The sequence below is a fragment of the Seriola lalandi genome, unplaced genomic scaffold (genome assembly GCF_002814215.2).
Source record: "Seriola lalandi dorsalis isolate HSWRI2012SDOR001 ecotype SW California unplaced genomic scaffold, Sedor1 jcf7180002054338, whole genome shotgun sequence".
Taxonomy (NCBI): Eukaryota; Metazoa; Chordata; class Actinopteri; order Carangiformes; family Carangidae; genus Seriola; species Seriola lalandi.
Genome location: NW_019524891.1, coordinates 518,053 through 538,411, shown reverse-complemented (window position 1 = coordinate 538,411; position 20,359 = coordinate 518,053). Strand labels below are relative to the sequence as shown.

The following is a 20,359-nucleotide window of genomic DNA, read 5'->3' as shown; positions in this document are numbered from 1 at the left end:
GTATAGTAAGGCATAAACATGTCAAAAAACGTCACACTGTAGAAAGGCATAAAAATGTCTGACAATATCATAGTATACTAAGGCATAAAAATTTCAACAAACGTCATACTATTGTAAGGTACAAAAATGTCAAAAAACATCACAGTAATGGAAGGCATATAAAAGTAATAGTTAGAACATGCAAATTCGACAGAAAAGGGCATCTGGCCCAGGAGTCGAACCCAAAACCTTCTACCTGCTCTAGCCACTATAACACAGAGAGGCCCATGCTTAAAGCAATATAAAAAAAGGGATAAAAATTGATAATGTAGTAAGTCATAAAAAACTGATTGGAAGAGCAAACTCCTCAGTGAGGGGGGCCAGTCATTTGATTTGAACTTGAAACCTATTCATTGAAAGGCTACATATCTTACCATTGTAACACAAAGGATCCACCTTTACCCTATAGTATACTCAGTCATAAAACATAATGTTTAGTAAGCCATAAAAATATGAGAGAAGACCATGTTTAAAACACTTTAAAGCAAAGGATAAAAAGTGATAATATAGTAAGTCACAAAAAAAATTTATTGGAATAGCATGCAAACTCCACAGTGAAAGGCGCCTCAAAAGGTTACATATCTAACCATTGTACCACAAAGCATCCACCTTTAACTTACTGTATTGTCAGTCATAAAAAGTCATAGTATAGTAGGGCAAAAAAAGAAATGGCATAGTATAGTAAGACCTAAAAATGTCAAAAAATTTCAAAGCATGTTAAGGCATAAAACTGTTAAAAAAAAACATCAAAGTGTACTAATGCCTACAAAATTGTGAAAAAATGTCATTGTATACTATGGCATAAAACTGAAAATGGCAAAAAAAAAAACATTATAGTATATTAAGGCATGAAAATGGCAAAGATAACGTCATAGTTTAGTAAGGAACAAAATGTCATAGTACAAAAAGGCATAAAAATGTCAAAAATGTCACAGTAGTTTAAGGCATGAAAATACCTAAAAACGTCATACTATAATGAGGCATAAAAATGTAAAAAAACTAAAATAAAATAATATAGTAAGAAATCAAAATGCCAAAAAATGTCACAGTATATTAAAGTATAAAAACTTCAAACAACGTCATAGTATGGTAAGGCATGAAAACGACAAAAAATTTCATAGTATGGAAAGGCTTAAAAATTTCTCAAGACAACATAGTACACTATGGCATAAAACGTCATAATATAGTAAGGCATCACAATACCAAAAGACATCATAGTAGATAAAGGCATAAAAGTTCATAGTGTAGTAAGTCATTAAACTGTCATAGTATATTAAGGCATGAAAACAGCCAAGAACATCATCAAATAGTAAGGCATGAAAACGGCCAAAAACGTCATAGTATAGTAAGGCATAAAAATCTCAAGCTATCTCATAGTATGTTAAGGTATAAAAATGTCAAAAAACATCATAGTATGTTAACGCATAAAAACACCAGGAAACGTCATATTATACAATGGCATAAAACATCACAGTATGGTAACGTATAAAATCTTCAAAAAACATCACAGTATAGTAAGGCATGAAATTGCAAAAAACGTCATAGTATGTTAAGGCATAAAAACATCAAAAAATGTCATAGTATATTATGGCATTAAATATCATAGTATAGTAAGGCATTAAAATGTCAAAGCACGTCATAGTAGCCTATAGTAAGGCATAAAAATGTCAAAAAACGTTATAGTATAGTACGGCATAAACACGCCAGAAAACGTCTAAATATACTATTTCATGAAATGTCATAGTATTGCAAGGCATAAAAATGTCAAAAAACGTTACAGTATAGTAGGGCACAAAATGTCAGTATACTAATGCATAAAAACGTTAAAAAATGTCATAGTATCCTCTGGCATAAAATGACATAGTATAGTGAGGCATTAAAACGTTAAAGCCCTTCATAGTATATTAAGGCATAAAAACGCCAAAAAGCATCATATTATACTATGGCATAAAACGTCATAGTATAGTAATGCATAAAAATGGCACTAAAAGTCATAGTATAGTAAGGCATAAAAACGCCAGAAAACGTCATAGTATCCGATGGCATGAAATGTCATTGTAGAGTAAAGTATAAAAACCTCAAAAATATAGTAAGGCACAAAACGTCATTGTATTGTAAGGCTTAAAAATGTAAAAAAAATGGTTACAGTATAGTACAGCATAAAAACGCCAGAAAACGTCATAGTATACTATGGCATGAAACTTCATAGTATTGCAAGGCACAAAAATGTCAAAAAACATTATAGTATACTATGGCATAAAACAACATAGTATAGTAAAGCATTAAAACGTCAAAGCACATCATATTATATTAAGGCATAAATACGCCAAAAAGCGTGATAGTATACTATGGCATAAAACATCATAGTATAGTACTGCATAAACACGCCAGAAAACGTCTAAATATACTATGTCATGAAATGTCATAGTATAGTATGGCATAAAAATGTCCAAAATTTACATATAGAAAGGCATAAATGCTGACATGTCCCTACCTTCCATATTCAAACCTACACCCTTTATTTCAATGTTTGAATCTCAGACACATTGTTCTTAGATTCTGAGTAAGGTGTATTTCATGCTCTCATTCTGTTGGAGATTCAGAGATTCAGATAACTTAGATTATTTTCAAACTGGCGTTTCAAGGCTGGACTTTACTCCTTAACTATGACAGTTTTGTGGTAGTAAAAATGGGGTTTAATCTTTGTTTTCCTACAGACAACAGGCCTCAGTTTCACACACACAGACACATATGCGTACTCATCCTAAAAATCTAATTTCCTGCTGGACTTTGTTTCCATGCTGCTCTTTTGCTTCAGCCCCCCTGGATTTGTCTGCCTGTTGTACCTGACCTTTACCAAATATAAGGTTTTGTTTCTCTTTTTTGACTAGTAATGACAATAAAAACTGCTTTTTACATCATTACCTGAACTGTGACAACTTAACTGAAGACAGGAAAAAGTGTGTCTTAACCCCATGTATGTGAATTTTGAATGGTGGAGCCTTTTTGAATCCTCACTACTTTTAGCTGCATCTTGTGCTAAAAGAACGTCACCAGAAATCACTGCCCTGACAAATATTAATTCCTTTATCTTTGAGACCAAGATAGATATGACAAGTCTATTATGGAATATTTAAATCCCACTTTTGTTTGGCTTCATCTGGTTTGTCTGGGCAACATACAGAGCAGTGGGCTTAATCGATCTGCCTGGCACAATGGAATAAATTTATCCTCACGCTGGTCTGTAAATCTGTTGCTCATGGCATACTGCTGTTTGTAAAGCTTTGTTTTCTCCCTCTGGCTGCAAGGTAGATTGGCCCATACTGTGATTACTCATTGAAAAATAAACTTTAAAATGCGATAGAAGTTGGATGTTCAAATTTGTCTGCTAAATAATAACAGATGAAAACAGCAACCACCGAATGATAACATTTGATGTCCTGTGTAGCGTGAACACAAAAATTTTGAATTTGCTCTCGTTGAAAGGGGGCCCCAGTCCTCAGGGAGGACAACAATGAATAACTTCATTGATTAATGTGATCAATCTCATATCAGAAGCCATGACTTCTCGATTCAATGGCTCTCCAGTCTCTACGTCAAAAGAGAACAACAGGACAACGACTGGGTGTAAATAAAGAAGTTTATTAACTAAACTACTATCTACAGAGTAAATGCAATGTGTAATAATCATAAAGATGAAAATAACAATGAAATGAGCAGTGTGATGAGTTGGCAAAGGTGGGAGAGAATTTGTTATTGCTTTACACTACATCTATACAGCCAATGATCACTACGTCTACGAATGAGATTTGGTGATTAAATATATATGTTATCATCGTGACGGATTCAGACGGTGTCTCAGCAGTTCAGCTCTGGTGGAGTTTGCCAGGAGACTTTCTGCCTCAGGCACTCTTGATTTCTGGTAGGCTTCTCTGCAGGCGGTCGTGGGCAGATGTGTTATCTGCCAGCGTCTCTTTTGGTTTCTTGATCCTTTGGAGCTGACCCTTTGACCTGGTTGTGTATCCTATCCTCTGACATGCTAACAGCATGGTCTGTTTGTGAGAGAAGGGTCCTTTGTCTTTGTTTCCTACCAATTTGATAGTTTGAATGTGGGAAGAGTAACAAAGTGTCAATTTTGGGTCCATAACTCTCCATGTCCTTACAATGAACTTCTTTAATGGCTTGTGACTGATGCCAGGCCAGGTATGTCCGCTACACCTGATTTCATTTTCTTTCTACAGTATATAATCCAGTCATAGCTGCTTCTGTGGGGAAAACCTTTGCTCATTCAATTTAACTAAGAATTGGAAGCCACTGCTGGGATATTTTGGTGTGGATGTGTGAGACTATGCCAATCTGTTTTTACAGTATGAGTGCAATAGATATGTTAGATGTTAAATATGATATACTGCAATGTTAAAGCAGTAATATGAAGTTAACCATGCTATTCAGAATGTGATAAACAAATAATAAACAAACAAACGAACAACTAGAAATTAGGGTGGAGGTGATAGAAATAAACAACAGTTGTGCTTAGATTCATGTAATTCATAGGATGAATGCTATATTGACATAAAATAATTGGAGGAATAAAATAAAGGGTACATTTTGAAAAATGCCAATTATTGTACTACACAGCTCAAAATACATGGAACTTGTAATTTGAGGCATAAAGAAAAGTTTTAAAAATTCAAATAAAGTGCCACATAGATGTCCTTTGATCTTTTTCATGAAATACAGTGGCCCCTTATTACAAAGTCTGAGGAGAAATGACTCTGCATGTACAGTTACTAGTTGGCCTCTAGGATGACCTAAGACTAGATGAAGATTGTTTAAATCTCAGCAGCAGCCAGGCTTTACAAAGAACACGAAATATGACCACTTCCTTCACATTGAGAGAATAAATTTAAATATTTTACAATTTCTAAAGCTCTTCGTGCCCTGGCCTCAAGTCCAACTATTGAGCTTTTAAACCCTCACAAGCCTTCACATGTAGCCTGAGATCCTTGTGGTCACATGGTTGTACAGAATCCAAGCTAAAGACCGGAGGTGACCTCTGCTGTCAGACTGACCTGTCTGAAGAGATCTGTTGAGTTACTGCAGGTCACTGTCACTGTCACTGTCACTGTCAATGTCTTCTACGTACGTATCTTCCAAAAAGGGCAGTTATACCTGCAATACTACATATTTATATATATTTATTTTGCTCTTTGCACATATAAAAATATCAAGTAGATATTTCATTTGTTTAGTAAAGGGAAAAAAATATAGCATTAAATATAGTAGATACAAAAAAAATCTACCTCTAATGGTACGGTATTTATCGACTAATTGGTCCATAAATTGAACAATTAAGAATAACACTGCAATGAATGAAATGATGATGATGATGCATGATGAAACTGCAAGTGGTACAGATGGACAGATAAACAAGTGACTGGATAGATGGATAAATGAATTAATACAGTATATAGTAAGGAACAGCAGGTCAGGTTCAGTATACAGATAGAAACCAATGCTCCCTGTTCTTACATCTCAGTGTTTTTCTATCAGGGATTCCTCCATCCTACATTGCCCTCTTGTGGATTTCACCATTTGACTTTACCCTCCACTTCAGTAGAGTCCAGGCAAAGGCAAATTAAAGTTTATATCTGGTACCATAAGTTTGTTGTGATTGGCAGAACAGGGACATGCAAATTTCAGAGAGATGAGCAGTCATTCTGATGACGCGCATTAGAGGATCCTGTTTGTGCTCATAGAAGAAGAGTTAAATGTGTAACCTTTATCATGGCAATTTTGCATGCCACCACTACACAAGATGAAATATTTCAGGAAAGTTTGATGGTGATTTTGTGGCAGAAACTGTGAGAGGGATGTACATGATTCCATGCTGAGCACTTTTGGATTCCACGCTTTATCCTATAGATTTATAATTGCCTCAGCTTTGTTGAAAGAAAGAATATAAAATTTGAAAGGACTATCTTCAGAACACCTAAATCCTATCAAAGTCTGCTTAGGTATAACATGTGGTGCTCCTTTTAGCAGGTGTGGCGGTGTGTTCAAATGAAATAAACAAGAAATAAAAATGTTTCAAAGTAGTTTTCTGTTCTTTGTCATTTTAATACATTCACTTATTTTTTATATTTTATGTTTCACTTAAATATTGTAGCAATCTCTGAACCTGTGAAGTAAAAATGTAGTGTCACAACCTATATATATATATATATATATATAAAACAAAGGCTAATAAGAGGATATAGGATATACTCTAAGTCATTCTAGTACCCAGAACAAATGGAGTTGACATACTGTAAATTACTGTTGGAGACAAGTTACTTGAAGTATTTTAAGGTTAACAATTTCTATTTCAATGTCGAGTTTTTTTATATTGTTGATCAGATCAGAAAGCAGGGGAGTGAGATAATACAGCATCAACATTTACAATATATTCAAAAAGCATTTTTTTACAGAAAGGACACTTTTTTTAGGGGAATGGTGAAAGGAAAAAGGCAAATAATAAAAGTCAGTTGTCATCATCAGTGTTTTCGAAAGAATGGTTCATATGATTAATCTTCTGTCCATCATCACCATTATCAACAATCATTGGTAATTGTATGACCTCTAAACCAAGATCAAATCGGAACTTGATCAATAAAATGTCACGTGTGTTATGATAAAGAGAGCACACAGCACAGGGCAGTCCTTATATCAGCACTGTTTAGTGAGAAGGGCTTCCTTCAGACTGCCTAAAGCCTCTTCCTCAGTGATGTTCTTCCACTCCTCAGGAATCATGGCTGGCGTCTTATCATATTCCTTTGCAAACTTCTCATTGAACCTCACCAACACATACCTGCAAATAAAAGAACATTAAGCTAATTTCATATAGTAATAGTAGAAATTTAAATATTACTATTTGGAATGATTATATTCAAGTCTAAAAAAACACACATTACCTCCAGTAAGCACTGGTTGTCTGGCTGTTTGGGTCCTCAGGGGAGATGTTCCAGGCTGGATAGAGGGAATGGAGGTCATTGCAAGCCACAGATGTATTCTGTGTGTCCTTATTCTGAGCTGTGTTAACCTGGATCATACTTTCAGGGCAGCTGATAAAGGACACAGAAGACAAGTCATAAGGCAGCATGCCTATGGGCCTGTGGAGCAGAGCCCTGTGAACCTCATGCCCTATTTCCTCCACCTCACAGGGGGCTCCGCAGAGAGGACATTTCTTGTCACAGCGTCTTATTCTGTTCAAGAGGATGTGTTGGGGCTGAACTGGAAGGCAGTTAAGAAGTTGAGTAATATCCACATTTTGGGAGAACTCCTGGGCAAAGTCCAACCGCATTTCAGCCAGTAACTCCATTAAACATGTAACAAAACGATCCCATTCTGTGGTGATACTGAAGAGAGGTCCATCCAGACAGGCCCTGGCGACATCAATATCTCCATCTCGCTCTAAAATGAGGCACACTCTCTCCAGCAGTGGCTTTGTATCACTCAGCACTCCACTGGTACCTTCTGCCGTTTGACTCACTGCTGCTGCAATCTTTCCCACAATTTCTCCAAGTCTATGTTGCCTCAATTTATCCATGTTGGTTGATTCAGAGAGATGAGCCACCACTGTCTCCTGGATCTTCCTCAGTCTGAAGCTATCATAGGAAACCAAGTATTCCAGGAAGCTTTCAAAGCGGTCTTCCTTTATCAGTTCTTCCAGCAAGCTTTGGTTAAAAACACGTGGGGACTGATACAGCTGTTCTTTAGCCTGGATCTCTTCTATGATATGCACCCCCAATGGTCTATAGATATAGTCAAACACTGTAGGTTTGATGACCATGGAGCTGAATGCTTGTGCCACCCTTTGGCATTGGTCTCTCTTCCTGAACTGGTAGATAAACTCTGCCAAGTACGTACTCTTGGTTGCAGTGATACATGTCAAAAGCTCTGTGTCCTTGGCATAGCGGTCATGTAGTTTTTGGAAGTGTTGGCATGCAGAGCTACATAGATACACTTTCAGATCCACTTCAAAAGCTGATCTGATTTCCATAGATTTTTCCTTCAAAGCTTTCTCAACATTTTCTAACAGTTCAGTAATGTAGCTGTCAGAGAAATCTGCTGCTAAGCTAGATTTATCTGCTACAAACTGATTGTATTCCTCTATCACGCCGCTTGCCAGCTGTTGAGCTTCTAACCTCTGTAGTCTGTTGTTGTCCTCAAACATGTGCTTTAATCTGCTGCGGTATCCAAAGTGCTCATCATAAACTTGAAAGCTAGATGTCTGGTTTTTGCCGATTTCTTCAATTTTGTTAATGTGTTTCTGGAGGCCGCGCTTGATTAGATTCTGTCTCAGAATATCTGTCACTCTTACAGTTATATCGTCTGCCTCTGAGGGCCTGAAGTCAAAGTTCGACAACATCTTACTCCACACACTCTCAAATTCCTCTTCTAGCTCTGCATCTTGAAGGAGAACTTTGTCTGACTTGCTCTTCTCTACAAGTGCATGCAACCTGGACTCTTGTTCCTCTTCCAGTAAGATCTCAAATTTTTTCTGCTGTGTTGTAGAACAATGGCTCTCTTTGATTGTCTCCAACCTTTGTATTATCTCTTCAGTTGCTCGCTCCTGGAGGTCACTCATATTGCTCATTAGGATTGGCTTGAATGTGTCAGTGCTCACGTTGAAAAGGTCATCTTTAATCAAATAGGCCTCTACTTTTGACCTGATTTTGTCCACCTCTGTTTTGACCTCCTCTCTGGCTTCATCCTTTAACTCACTAAGAAGGTCATTTTGTTTTGCAGCATCTAAAGCCTTTGCGTTAGTGGTGACGATTTTCTGTGTTGCTCCAGTAAGCCAGCTGTCCATGTGCTCCAGGAATGTATCCTCCCACTTGGAAATCTCTGTGCACAATATAGAGAATGCTATAGCTATGTCAGTATTTTGCAGACCAATTGAGAATGATTCTGCTTTCACTGCATCCCAAACAGTACACAAACGGACTATAACTTCTGGCAGACCTATGGCTTCAGACTTAGCTGCACATTTCCTCAATGCCCCAAACAGGTTTTTCTTAAGCTGTAACACAGCCTTACCATACTGTGTATCAACAGGTTCAGAGAGGGATCTATTGGACCAAGGCCCTTTGACAAAGGTGATACAGCTTGTGTTCTTTGTATATTGCTTATCAGCATTGTTATTTCCTCTGTCCCCAGTCTCAGTCTGAAGCATCTCCGAAACACGCCTTAACTGTGAGGCTTGTAGTAAGCCATTTATTTCTTCATTGTGGACCAGGAGTTGGCAGTTGGGCATGGAGCCACATTCTTTGATGCGTAGGACAGCATTGACTATGACAGTGAAGTCTGTTTCAAACTCAGAACCTGCATGTGAAGAGATGTTTTGTATTAAAACATCACTCAATCCTGTTGCAACAGTGGCCATCTCATTGTCATGAATCTGGGTATTTATTTTGTTGCCTTGAGAGCAGAGACCTTCTACATCAATTAACAACAGAAAATCACATTCCATGTCCTTTCTAAGGGTATCAGGGAGGCAGAGGGCAACCATGTACACCCCTCTGGTGGACCTTTTCCTTCCTTCAGGGAATTTTACCCCAAATAATGCCGAAAGAACCTCAGCATTCCTTGCATGATGTACTCCAAGGTTTGTCAGCACTCGGGTCCTGCATTGTTCTTGAGGTAGGCGGCGTTTGAGGTCTGCAAAGACACAGCCCAGCCAGCAGATGGGAATGTTTGAGGCATCTCCATCCATTAGTTCAAGTGGAATCCCATAGAGAAGCATGTCTGCAGCTAAACTGGGAAGACGCAACACATTATGACTCCCGCTGCTGGGGCTGATGTGGGATAGCTCAAAAATTAGGCCCATCTCACGCAGAAAGTGCTCGAGCCCCAGCAAGGATGGATCAGGTTCAAAAAGCTCTGAACATTTGTCTACCTGAGGTTCAACGGAAACATCTGGGCATATTTGTTGTTCAGAAGAAGAAGTCAAATCTGATGTTGCTGGTGTCAGTTTTGGTTCATCTTGCTGTGTCACTTGGCAGGTTCCATTTTCTCCAGACTCCAAATGACCATTTTGGTTCTCAAAGACCGGATCTGAAATTTGTTGTTCAAAACTGACTTTGTTTTCACTTATCTCTTGAATCTCTTTCAGATTTGACATCATATATAACTGCTGCTCTATGACTTGATCATGCGTGGGCTCAATGTCAAACTGTTGATCAGAAATTTGCAGTTCAGCATTTACGGGCTGCTCTTCAGTTACCTCTTCTTCAAAAGTAGAATCTGTGCAGAAACTATCACTGTCCTCTGGTTCGTCATTGGCTCCATTTTCAAGCTCATCAGAATGTTCAGGCATGTCATCTTTCTTTTCTGTCTGCAGATTAGTGAATAGATCTTGTAGACTGTTGTATTTTTCAGTTTGCTTCAGTTGAAGCCTCAGTTTCATCCAACTTAAGAAATAAGTTCTCTCCATTTTATCTGTTGTGAAAAGCGCATCGGTGAAAATCTTCATTGTTGGGGTCATTTTGTAGTCGCTCAACTGGACCAAGATGTTTTTCTTTTCTTCTTGCAGTTGGGGATCGATTTTATTTCCTTCTTTTTTCTGTTTACTTTCCTCCTTTTCTATTTCAGCCAGTTTGCTCCATAAATGCCCCTGCAATGGAAGCTGTTTCTCCTTAAATTGAGCAGATCCCTCGTCTAACCCGTTCAATACCTTTTCTACTGTGGCCATTGCCTTTTTACAGACTGCCCCTTCATCCACAGTAAGACCAAGTTCTGCTGCTAATTTTGCTGCTGCCTCAAGTGTAACAAGTTTCAACTTATCTGGTAACAGATCTTTCAGGGTGTCAGACAACCTATTAGCCAGATCCTCCTCACTCAAAGCTCTCCCTTGCAGCACTGACCCTTCAGGTAGCCCCATGTCTTCTTCAAGGTTCTGATTAACAAACCCCACTACACTGTTCTCATTTTTCTCAGTGTCTGAAACATCAATCAGTATGAGCTTGTTTGCCACATCTTTGTAGGAAGTAAGAAGTTGTTTATCTTTCTCCCTAAGATTCCCACAGAAAACAACCACAGCTGAAGAAGCTTGGCATAGAAGGCTGAAGCATTTCTCATGTGTGCTGGCATCTCCACGTAGGTTTGAAATGACCACAGGGACCGTGAAATTATCTCTGGCAGCGTCTCCAGTGGGTAGAGACCATCCAATCTCTACTAGACCATTGGAGAGTTTCCGGTGCACCTGTCCTTCACCTATTCCCTTGTGGAGAAATGTTTCATTGCAAGATTTGAGTCCACTTATAATGTGGTTGAGCACCTGTGACTTAGAGACACCACAGTGACCAAGCTTCACACAAGAAATCATTGGCATGTATGTACTTGCCAAATCCCCCTCTTGGACCTCCCTGTTTTTGTCCAGAGAGTGAGATGTCCATGGACTCACAACACCTCTCAAAGGCCAAAGAAGGAAGCGACTAGGTTCTTCTGGATCTATGCTTGGTAGGACCAGGGGCACAGCAAACTGGCATTGCACCATGCGCACAGTCATCTCCTGGTGAAGGAATGTGTTGGAAGACATAAAGACAGCTGTAACTAGATCAAGGGGGTTGATGGCATAGTGGCTTTCTTCTCCAAAACCATTGATCATTTCCTGGGGTGAATTGTTGTTCAGAACATCGCTTGGAGGTTTGCAGGACGGACTCCGGGCATCTTGACTAAGCAGCCAAAGGCGTTGGAGGAAAGCTTTTGGCAGATCTTTGGGCTCTAGAGGAGATTGGCTCTCCAGAGTCCAAGTGCTGATGTCCAACATAGACGCAGGGTCCAATGTTGTAGTCCCGAAGGCCTCCAGGCCCAGCTTATGTAGAACTTCTGTCTGGGCATTGTCCCTTGGAGGTTCTGGTTTGAAAACAAGGCAATCATTTAAACTGTGGATTGGCTACATTTTTATGTAATCTAATGTGGTAATATAGTTGTATCCAGTTAAATGTAAAATTAAATTTCATATAGTTGGGGGGGGGGCAAAAAGAATTCTGTCATTTGGCATGAAGTGGTTCAAATGCTCTGGTTATAATTTGAGCCAATTCTAAGTACAAACAAATGATTTCCATCTTCAAAGATAAACTTGTACTGAGTTCTTATTGATCATTAATTTGCACTCTATGTAGTTTTCAGCTGTTGCCTCAGACTAAATTTAATCAAGAGTAACATGTATTTGCTTTTTAAAGAAATTGTGGGATATGCTTTAAAAATCTTTTAATACTTAATACTGCTTTTAATTTGTTATTGTTATATAAAATTGAGTTTTATGGATATCAACCTTTTATTAGAAGAAAAGGCACATTATCCCTAAAGCTAACTAGCCATTACATTTGAACTCAGGGTCTCAGCTACACCTGCAAACAAAACAGCAATGTTTCTCTTAAACAGACCCTCCCATGGTGCCATTAACATCAGAATTTACACTTGCTTTTGCCAACCCAAATTATCATCAATGAGTAAACACATTAAAGATTCAGTAATGCTGTGCTTTAGTCGAAATACTTCCCTCTTGGCCTGCAGGTTTTATCTCATTCTGTTTCCAAACCCAAAGCAGTCAAAGGAGGCATCTGTAATGGTCAGCCCAAATTCATTTTTGCCTTCCTTAATGGTATCAGGTAACAGACCTCCCAAGATGTGTGACACATTACGTCTCCTTTTTCTTTTTCTTCGCCTCACTCATTCTCAAAATATGAATATTCACACCATATTCAGGAAGCTTTTTTGTTTCCAAATGAAAAATATTTCTATCATGCGACATCCCAGAAAAAAAAAACAAAGAAAAGAAAAAAGACACATACTTTTCTTCTTGCTGCTCAGCCCTTTAGGAAGCTTCACTGACATGATAGATCCAGCTGACTCTCTATCGTGTCTGTATTAAATGAGTTTTCCTTCTGTGGTCAGCCACATCACTAATGGTGTGGAGTGTTGACTGGAACCCTGTGATTAAAATTGAAACATAAACATTAGTGGAATACAAAAAGCAGCACAATACAATCAAAGGTACCTTCAAGTGTCCTTGGACTATACCACTAATACCACATGTATCTGCAAATGTGAAAACCTCTACTGTCCTACTTACAAGAAATGAGAATATGTTGTTGCCTGCAATCTCAGGGGACTGTTCATTATGGAAAGTACAGAAGAGACTGGTTTGTCCAGACCTTTATTACCCTGAAATGTTTCACTGAAGCAAGACTATCCTCCCTGTTTCATATTGATTTTCGCAACAATAAAACTTGATCCATGACAGGCTGAACATAATATGCTGATATAATGGCATCTCCTCAGGAGTAGTCGTTGAAGATTGTGATATCCCTCACTTTTAAGTTGCTTTGGATAAAAGAGTCTGCCAAATGAGTAAATGTAAATGAAAAGCAGTTAATGTGCACTAAAATGTCCCCTGAGATTGGTGCAATATTATTACTATTATATTGTCAATACTGATGCAACAAGTGTAATTAGCATTTTACTGTTGTAGTTGGTCAAGGTAGAGCTAAATGTATTTACTTTATATAAACTTAACATAGTTTAGTACATATACATCTGAGGGGTCCACCAGTGGTTAAATGTAAGGTATGATAAGGTAAAATGAATTGTATAAGGATGTCACTTGTGCCATTAATGAACTACAGGTAGATTAACATTAAGTGAGCCACTAATAATTAGTCTGAGTAATTAATAGTTAATTGATTAATTATTTAAGTAAGTAAGTAAGTAAGTAATCATTAATTACTGGTTTTGTGGGTTCATCGAAGGGATTCATGAAGAAAGTGTTTAGTATCCACGCTAGGAACTAATTATTATACACTTGTTCATTAACCTAGTATCTATCAGTGTGTTCGCACATAGCTTACTTGTTTTCTCCATTGTCCTTGATCCTGTTATTCTGAGTCAGGAACTTGTTAGCTACAGTATATATTACTGTAATTACTGTTATTCCTTCTTTTAACTCCTTAGCTTTAAAGTATTACCTGTATCCCCTAACTCATATAATCTATATGTTCAATAAATATTTTAAATGGGAAAAAATTTCAGGAGCTGTAATCCAGTGTGTGAATACTCTGCTTTTTGTGTCACTGAATCTGCCATCCTCAACCCTGCTTAAATATACAGTAGTGTTCGATGTGCACACAACTATCCTTCTGCACAAAAAATTTCTCATTTCTCATCAAAGGCATGCTGTTTCATGTATAATCTCTCAAGCAAGACAAACACATTACCGCTATTAATGCAAATAGTTCATCACCCTTGTGATAGTGCCTATGTTCTCTCAATTTTTGCTTTTATTTCTTTTAAAATCATAATGTTCTTACCTATTTCTCCTCATACAACTGCTCGGTAAGAGAAAACAAGTATCCATCACATTTCATCTGTAACCAGGTGGCTTTGTCTCTCTGTCTGTCAGAGGAGCTTTTATACCTGTCTGTCCAGTCATGAGACACATTCCTTCCTACATTTCTATCTGATCCCATAAGTACAACATGAACATCAGTCATATGCAGATAGACTCACAGCACACATCAAGAAACATGTAGGCAAGAGTGAATAAATGAGACTAGTGATTATGTAAAAATTCTTTAGATGACAAACTTGATACTCAAACTTGATAAGAGCAGGCAGCGTCAGCTACTCACAGTGTGATGTATTAGTAAAAGGTATTCACAGGCACAATACCAAAGTATTATCATTAGTCTACAAGGGTCAGAGGCGAAGCTCCAGACAATGACGCACACAAATCCTCAGTCATGTCTGGTGTCTCAGATATAGGTCTAGCTGATTACCTCAAATAACTGGCATTCTGATACTCCCTTTTATTCATAGAAAGCCTGTTCTTCATGCTATAACTTCCTCTTTCTAGAAACCTCTGTGACATAACTGTTTTACTCTGGCCATATTAAGTAATAAGATGTAAGGCTTGTTTCATTACTTAAGCAGGCTCAGAGGCTCTTGGGATAAGAGTGGACAACTGTTCCAGAGAGAGAAATTCAAATGAAGGAGATTACTTGATCCTAGATAGAATATCCTGTACCTCAATTTCCACTTTATTATCCCAAAAGAAATATGGTTTGCAGACAGCCATTGAACACAAACACAAAAATCATAAGCATAGAGTGATTACAAATGCAGAAAACGTTCATGATTTGCCCAAACATATGTCCTTATTTGTATTAGGAGTCAAAAAAGAGAAGATGTAACCGAAAACGCTGGTTTTCAATTTGCAAATGTAAGTGAATTCAAATCTGATGCAATCCTCCTCTCTGATCTTGCACCATCATCCCCTTCTTATTTGGACAAAGTCTTCTCAGTATTAGTGAAAAGGGCTTACCAAAAATATCTGTAGTGCATTAAGACTGCATGATCATAATTACAAGAAGGCAGAGGAGATTAGCAGCTTGAGCTGTTAATTATAATGATAATAATAATTATTTATTTTATCAGATTCATACTTTTTACATCTAAAAGAATCATCAGCCATCTTGATCTTGATTCTTGTCAAAATAAAGCAGGCATCTATAATTTACATTTACCTAATTTTATATATTGATACTTTGTAATAAGGAACATTTTATGAAACATGCATAAGTTGTAACTAATAGCTTTATTAATTGTTGACTTATTAAAGCTTACAACCATTAATGACAGCAACTTTTAGGCTGCCAGGTAGTGAAAAATCCCTGTGATTGCTTAGAGCGTACTGTCACTTATCTTTTGATAAATTCATTAGTTACAACTTAGAAACACTTTATGAAGGGTGCCTTAATAGAAAGAAATACCCAGGACCTTCTCCCTGATCCATATGGGCTTTCATAATCAGCATGCCTCATAAAAGTCCTAGAAGGAGAATAGAGTTCATTTGCAAAGCAAATTATCAGTACGGTTTATTCTCTTTCTTAGTCCCATATGTCTGAATAAAACCTGATCTGCCTCGGCTGCAGGAGAGGTGGAAGCACACCTGAGGGATAAGTGTTGTGCCGTGGAAAAGATTACTGCTTCTCTATTTCTGTCCTGCAAAGCTCTTTAGCGGTCTTACCCTCGTGTGTCAGAGACTGCAGGGAATGAAGTGCACGTATGCGTGTGTGCATGTTTGTGTACATGTGAGTGTGTGTTTGTGTGTGCACCTGAGAAACCCGTGTGAGTGGACGCACTCAACAGTGTGTGTCCAATTGTCCTTCCCCTGGGCAGCCCTTCATTGCATTCCTGATTGCTGCTCCTGTGTGGACTTATCTTTCCTTCGACAGGACTGAGGAAAGAAATCGAAAAAACCAGGAGAACATTAAGGATTAATAGAGACACTAAAGGAACAGTGTCAAGATGTTGATCACCATGCTAACAGCCATGTACATGATGGTCAGAGTCGTAGAATCGGTAAGATGATCATTAGGATAGATGGAACTGAAATAAGAATTGTATTGATTATTATTTTAGGAAATGTAACATTTAAGAGTATTATATTTTTGTCCTGTTTGCTTTAAAATTCCTCCTAATATTAAAACATTCTTTATATCAATTATAAAGAATATTTTAATATTGTAAGAAATACACTTGTGGGTAAAGTGCTCTGTGTTTTAACTGCAACATTAACATTGTGGTTTCCTCACCCAGCAGGTTGTCAGTGTCAAATACAAATCCTGTTTATATGGACAGCATCAGAATGTGATTAGTGTGATGTTAAAACATGTTGTCAGAGTCAAATATAAACAAGGTTTATATCGACTGCATTCAAATATGATTAATCTCATGTCAAACTATAAAACTTTCCTTTCTCTTAGTCCTCTCTGCTTATATGTTACATCTAATGCTCAGGCTGCTAAAGAAACTACCAGTTCAGCAGTGACAGGTCACGTAGGCTACCACAAAAAACTCAGTAGACCAAACTGTACTGAAAAGTTAATGTTTTTCACGTCTCTTTTAAGTAAACCTGCCATTCGGGAGAGAGGCTGCACACCTACAGTGATGAGGTTGCTTATGTTTCCCCATTTGATCCACACATTGTCCTTTTTTTCTCTTTCAGATAGGGGTACGCTTTGCACGGCAACAGGACCCTTTACCTTACATGGTGTCCCAGCCTTTGCCTTGGCAGATTCACTCAGTGTCACACAGTCGGAGGAGCAGCAAAGCAGAAGAGGTCGGTTGTAATGAGATCTAAGTATAGTTGCTGTCGCACACGTCAATTAATTCCTACCAGCAATAAAATACAATGAGTATTCATTCTGCAAATCACCACATCCTCTTTTGAGTAGGTCCGCTGGGGTTAGCTCAGGGTTTGGCTTCTCGCAGGACGTAGATTTTGAGGGAACAGAAACAAGTTCTATCTTCATTCGGAGTTCCCCTGCCAGTGTGGCTGGAATTTTTGCTCATAATTTACATTTTCTAATCTTCTGATTTCTAATGTACAGACAGAGCTTTTGGAAAGTTCAGCAGTCAAGCTTGACTCAGCATGTGAGCATATAAGCTGGTCACATGTCCTACGCTTGCTTATGGTGTCTCAGAGGAGGACTGCAAAGGAAAGCACAGGAATATGATTAACAACACAGACAGAAATGACTTTTGGTGCCTCTGATGTAAAACAGCATCAGCCAAATAATGTATTACGATACAATAAAGTTGAGTTTTGTATCAGACTTAATGGCCTTTTGACCCTCGGTGAATCAATAAATCAATGTACAGAGATCAACGCTGTCCATAATTTTGCAGTTATTTGGCTATTCTTTAGGCTTCACTATGGATTCCTAAATAAAGAAGTATATTTCATTATAGTCCAAAGTGCACACCTCTGATGTCCTACATATAAAATCTGCAGTTCACCTCTTAGTGGATTGTTTGTGCCTTTTTCATAGTTTAAAGTAACCGTCTTGAAAGTTGGCTCTGGCGTTTAAATTTGTAAAGATGAATCCAGTGGGTAAACAGGCTAAACAGTAAACAAGAGGGACAAAAGGAGGAAGAGCTTTTATACTCAACCAAGGCCACAAGTACTGAGATAAGAAAGTGAGAGGACCGCTCACAAAAAGAGAACATCTGTGACATAAGCTGGGAGAAGAAAAGAACAGATAAAGGGGCAGAAATGAATATGATGCTTTGTGTTGTAGACTGGCCACAGTTCAAATTCACATTAACTTCTTTGATAAAAAGAGAAAAGAGACCTCACAGATAAGGTCATGGAGGTAGTGTGTGGGAGTGAGCACAGGCCACACTGACGTGTAAGCAGTCTAAGCTGATGCAGTCCTCAGCCTGTGGCTTCCCTGCCGCTGTAATCCCAATCAAGGGGGATTTGCGTTTGAGGTCATTATTCTAACTGCAGATAGAAAGGACACACACACACAGGTGCCATCACACATGTACAGTACATTACACACACTCATTCCTTAAGCGCGAGCACATTATGTACAGTTGAGTAGAAGAATTCAAGAAAAGCACCTGTGTGACTATCTGTTGTATCATGTGTTTAATTTGTGGTATGTGAACAATGTTTCAGCTAAACTTTCAGATAAAATTGTTTGCATTGATAATCATCATACCCGACTGGTATCTGACACATCTTGTGCACAATCTTCACCACTGGTTCTTCAGCTTTTTTTCCCCCCTCTGTGCGTCAGTGTGTGTGTATCCATTGGAATGTGTCGTCTAACACAGTTATTCTGTTTCATTCACAGTTTGATGGCCTCAGGAGGAACAGCATAGGCGTGTATAGAAAGAGTAAGTAGAAATGTCATTGAAGTTGAATGCTGGCTATTTTTCTGCCATAATAATTGTTATCTTAAAGTTACCACTAGGGTTTGATTCACATCATGTGTCAAATCCAACTGACTCAAACTTTGATCAGAAAAATAGCCCGCTTGAATCAAGGCTAATATATACACAATGTGTTTGAACTCAATCATTGCTACAGACTATGTCTCCATGGCTATTGCCTCAGCCTCTCTGGCTATACCCTGTGTCCTGTCGTGCTCAGACTCCAACACCAGCAATGGGACATGCACCACTCCCGCTGTTCCTCCACTAAGCCCTGTTGAAGTTGAGAAGGCCGCTGCTACCATCCAGACCCATTTCAGGAAGTTCCAACAGAAGAAACACAAGAACGGCAAGTAGATGGATAAAGAGGGCACAGGTGGCACAGGTGCAGCAAGCCTGAAAGACAACAGGAAGCAGGTGGGACATTTGTCGATTCACCAAAGGAGGGATGAACTCTGTGATGACATGCACAAATGCATATGTGCACACGTGTGTAAATGTACATACATTCCAACCGTATGATAAATGCTTAGTGGAGCTCCTGGATTAGTGACACAGTATAAACAATAATATACAGTAATAGCCTATATCTCAAACAATTGCTTGTAATACCCAATTTAAAATTCTATGTGAATAATATATATGAATATACAGTCTTTATTTGAATGAAGGTGAGTTTTGATGTGCTGTGTTACAGAGTGACCGTGTGAGTGACTGAGAGTGTGCTGTAATTTATATATGACCAGTCTTTTGAGTATATAAACATGGGAAAAAAACTAATAATTTGTCAACATTGTGGATCTTTCAGAAACAAACTGTTATTTTTGACCAACCTATTTCAATAAACTCCTCTGTCAGTCTGTATTGTGTTTCATTGCAGTATGTTGCCCTCTAGTGTTTTAATCAGGTTCTGAATCTCATTATGGATGAACCATCTGAAAATGTGGTAATTCATAATATAATAGCAGCCTTAAAAGCCCCCTTGTAGGATTTTTTTTAAAGAATAAATCAATAATTTTATGGGATTGTATTGAGACCTCAAGTGTTCAGAACGTAAATAAATAAACCATTAAATAACCATGTGAATAACCAAAAGAAATAACTCACACATCCCATCAAAATAATGATTAGAATTGTGCTGTCCATTCATTCAGAACAAAGCAACAGTAAATCACATAACTGGCTCTGTCCTGTTCGTCTTGATTGACAGACTCGATTTGAAAACTGTAATTGTAAAATTAAAAAAACTAAAAAAAACTAACAAAAAAAGACTTTGGAGAAATATAAATTTTCATATAAAAATAATTGGAAAAAGAGAATCAGGATGTTTTTTTTTTTTTATATATATATATATAAAAAATGTATTGGAAAAAAATTCACAATTTCATGGTTTTGTCTGTATTTATTGAAACAACTGTATTTATGGAACAATTTCACATAATTTGAATTTTGAACACTGGTTCTCTATATGAGGTTTAAGCTCACAAGCAGCTATTAAAGTTGTTGTTTTTGTTGTTGTTGTTGTTGTTGGTGTTGTTGTATTACTATG

The 20,359-nt window shown here is 37.9% G+C and overlaps 2 protein-coding genes across 4 annotated transcripts; one reads left to right on the top strand and one right to left on the bottom strand.

The window, feature by feature from the left end:
* Positions 1–6,135: 6,135 nt before the first annotated feature.
* On the bottom strand, positions 6,136–14,457 carry gvin1l2 (GTPase, very large interferon inducible 1-like 2). The gene is made up of 4 exons (XM_023407537.2): positions 14,394–14,457; positions 12,879–13,017; positions 6,993–11,937; positions 6,136–6,889 (listed from the first exon to the last, which is right to left on the bottom strand). Exons 2-4 carry the CDS (start codon positions 12,919–12,921, stop codon positions 6,748–6,750), a joined length of 5,130 nt encoding a protein of 1,709 aa, XP_023263305.1. The 5' UTR covers positions 12,922–13,017; positions 14,394–14,457; the 3' UTR covers positions 6,136–6,747.
* Positions 14,458–16,214: 1,757 nt separating this feature from the next.
* Positions 16,215–19,672, top strand: LOC147819054 (uncharacterized). 3 transcript variants are annotated; one of them, XM_087174333.1, is made up of 4 exons: positions 16,215–16,446; positions 17,093–17,206; positions 18,732–18,774; positions 18,968–19,672. In XM_087174333.1, exons 1-4 carry the CDS (start codon positions 16,393–16,395, stop codon positions 19,165–19,167), a joined length of 411 nt encoding a protein of 136 aa, XP_087030459.1. In that variant the 5' UTR covers positions 16,215–16,392; the 3' UTR covers positions 19,168–19,672. The 3 variants fall into 3 exon arrangements, with proteins under 3 accessions (XP_087030459.1, XP_087030460.1, XP_087030461.1); XM_087174334.1 differs by having other exon boundaries at positions 16,216–16,446; positions 18,995–19,672; XM_087174335.1 differs by having other exon boundaries at positions 16,219–16,446; positions 19,031–19,672.
* Positions 19,673–20,359: the final 687 nt, after the last annotated feature.

What these genes read in the sequence shown, in the direction of transcription:
- LOC147819054 (XM_087174333.1), top strand. Translation starts at nt 16,393, where the DNA reads ATGTTGATCACCATGCTAACAGCCATGTACATGATGGTCAGAGTCGTA. An exon ending in GGAGCAGCAAAGCAGAAGAG is followed by an intron (nt 17,207 to 18,731) that starts GTCGGTTGTAAT and finishes TTTCATTCACAG; the next exon opens with TTTGATGGCCTCAGGAGGAA. An exon ending in CATAGGCGTGTATAGAAAGA is followed by an intron (nt 18,775 to 18,967) that starts GTAAGTAGAAAT and finishes TCATTGCTACAG; the next exon opens with ACTATGTCTCCATGGCTATT.
- gvin1l2 (XM_023407537.2), bottom strand. Translation starts at nt 12,921, where the DNA reads ATGTCAGTGAAGCTTCCTAAAGGGCTGAGCAGCAAGAAGAAAA. An exon ending in GCTGAGCAGCAAGAAGAAAA is followed by an intron (nt 11,938 to 12,878) that starts GTATGTGTCTTT and finishes TTTTCAAACCAG; the next exon opens with AACCTCCAAGGGACAATGCC. An exon ending in ACAACCAGTGCTTACTGGAG is followed by an intron (nt 6,890 to 6,992) that starts GTAATGTGTGTT and finishes TTTTATTTGCAG; the next exon opens with GTATGTGTTGGTGAGGTTCA.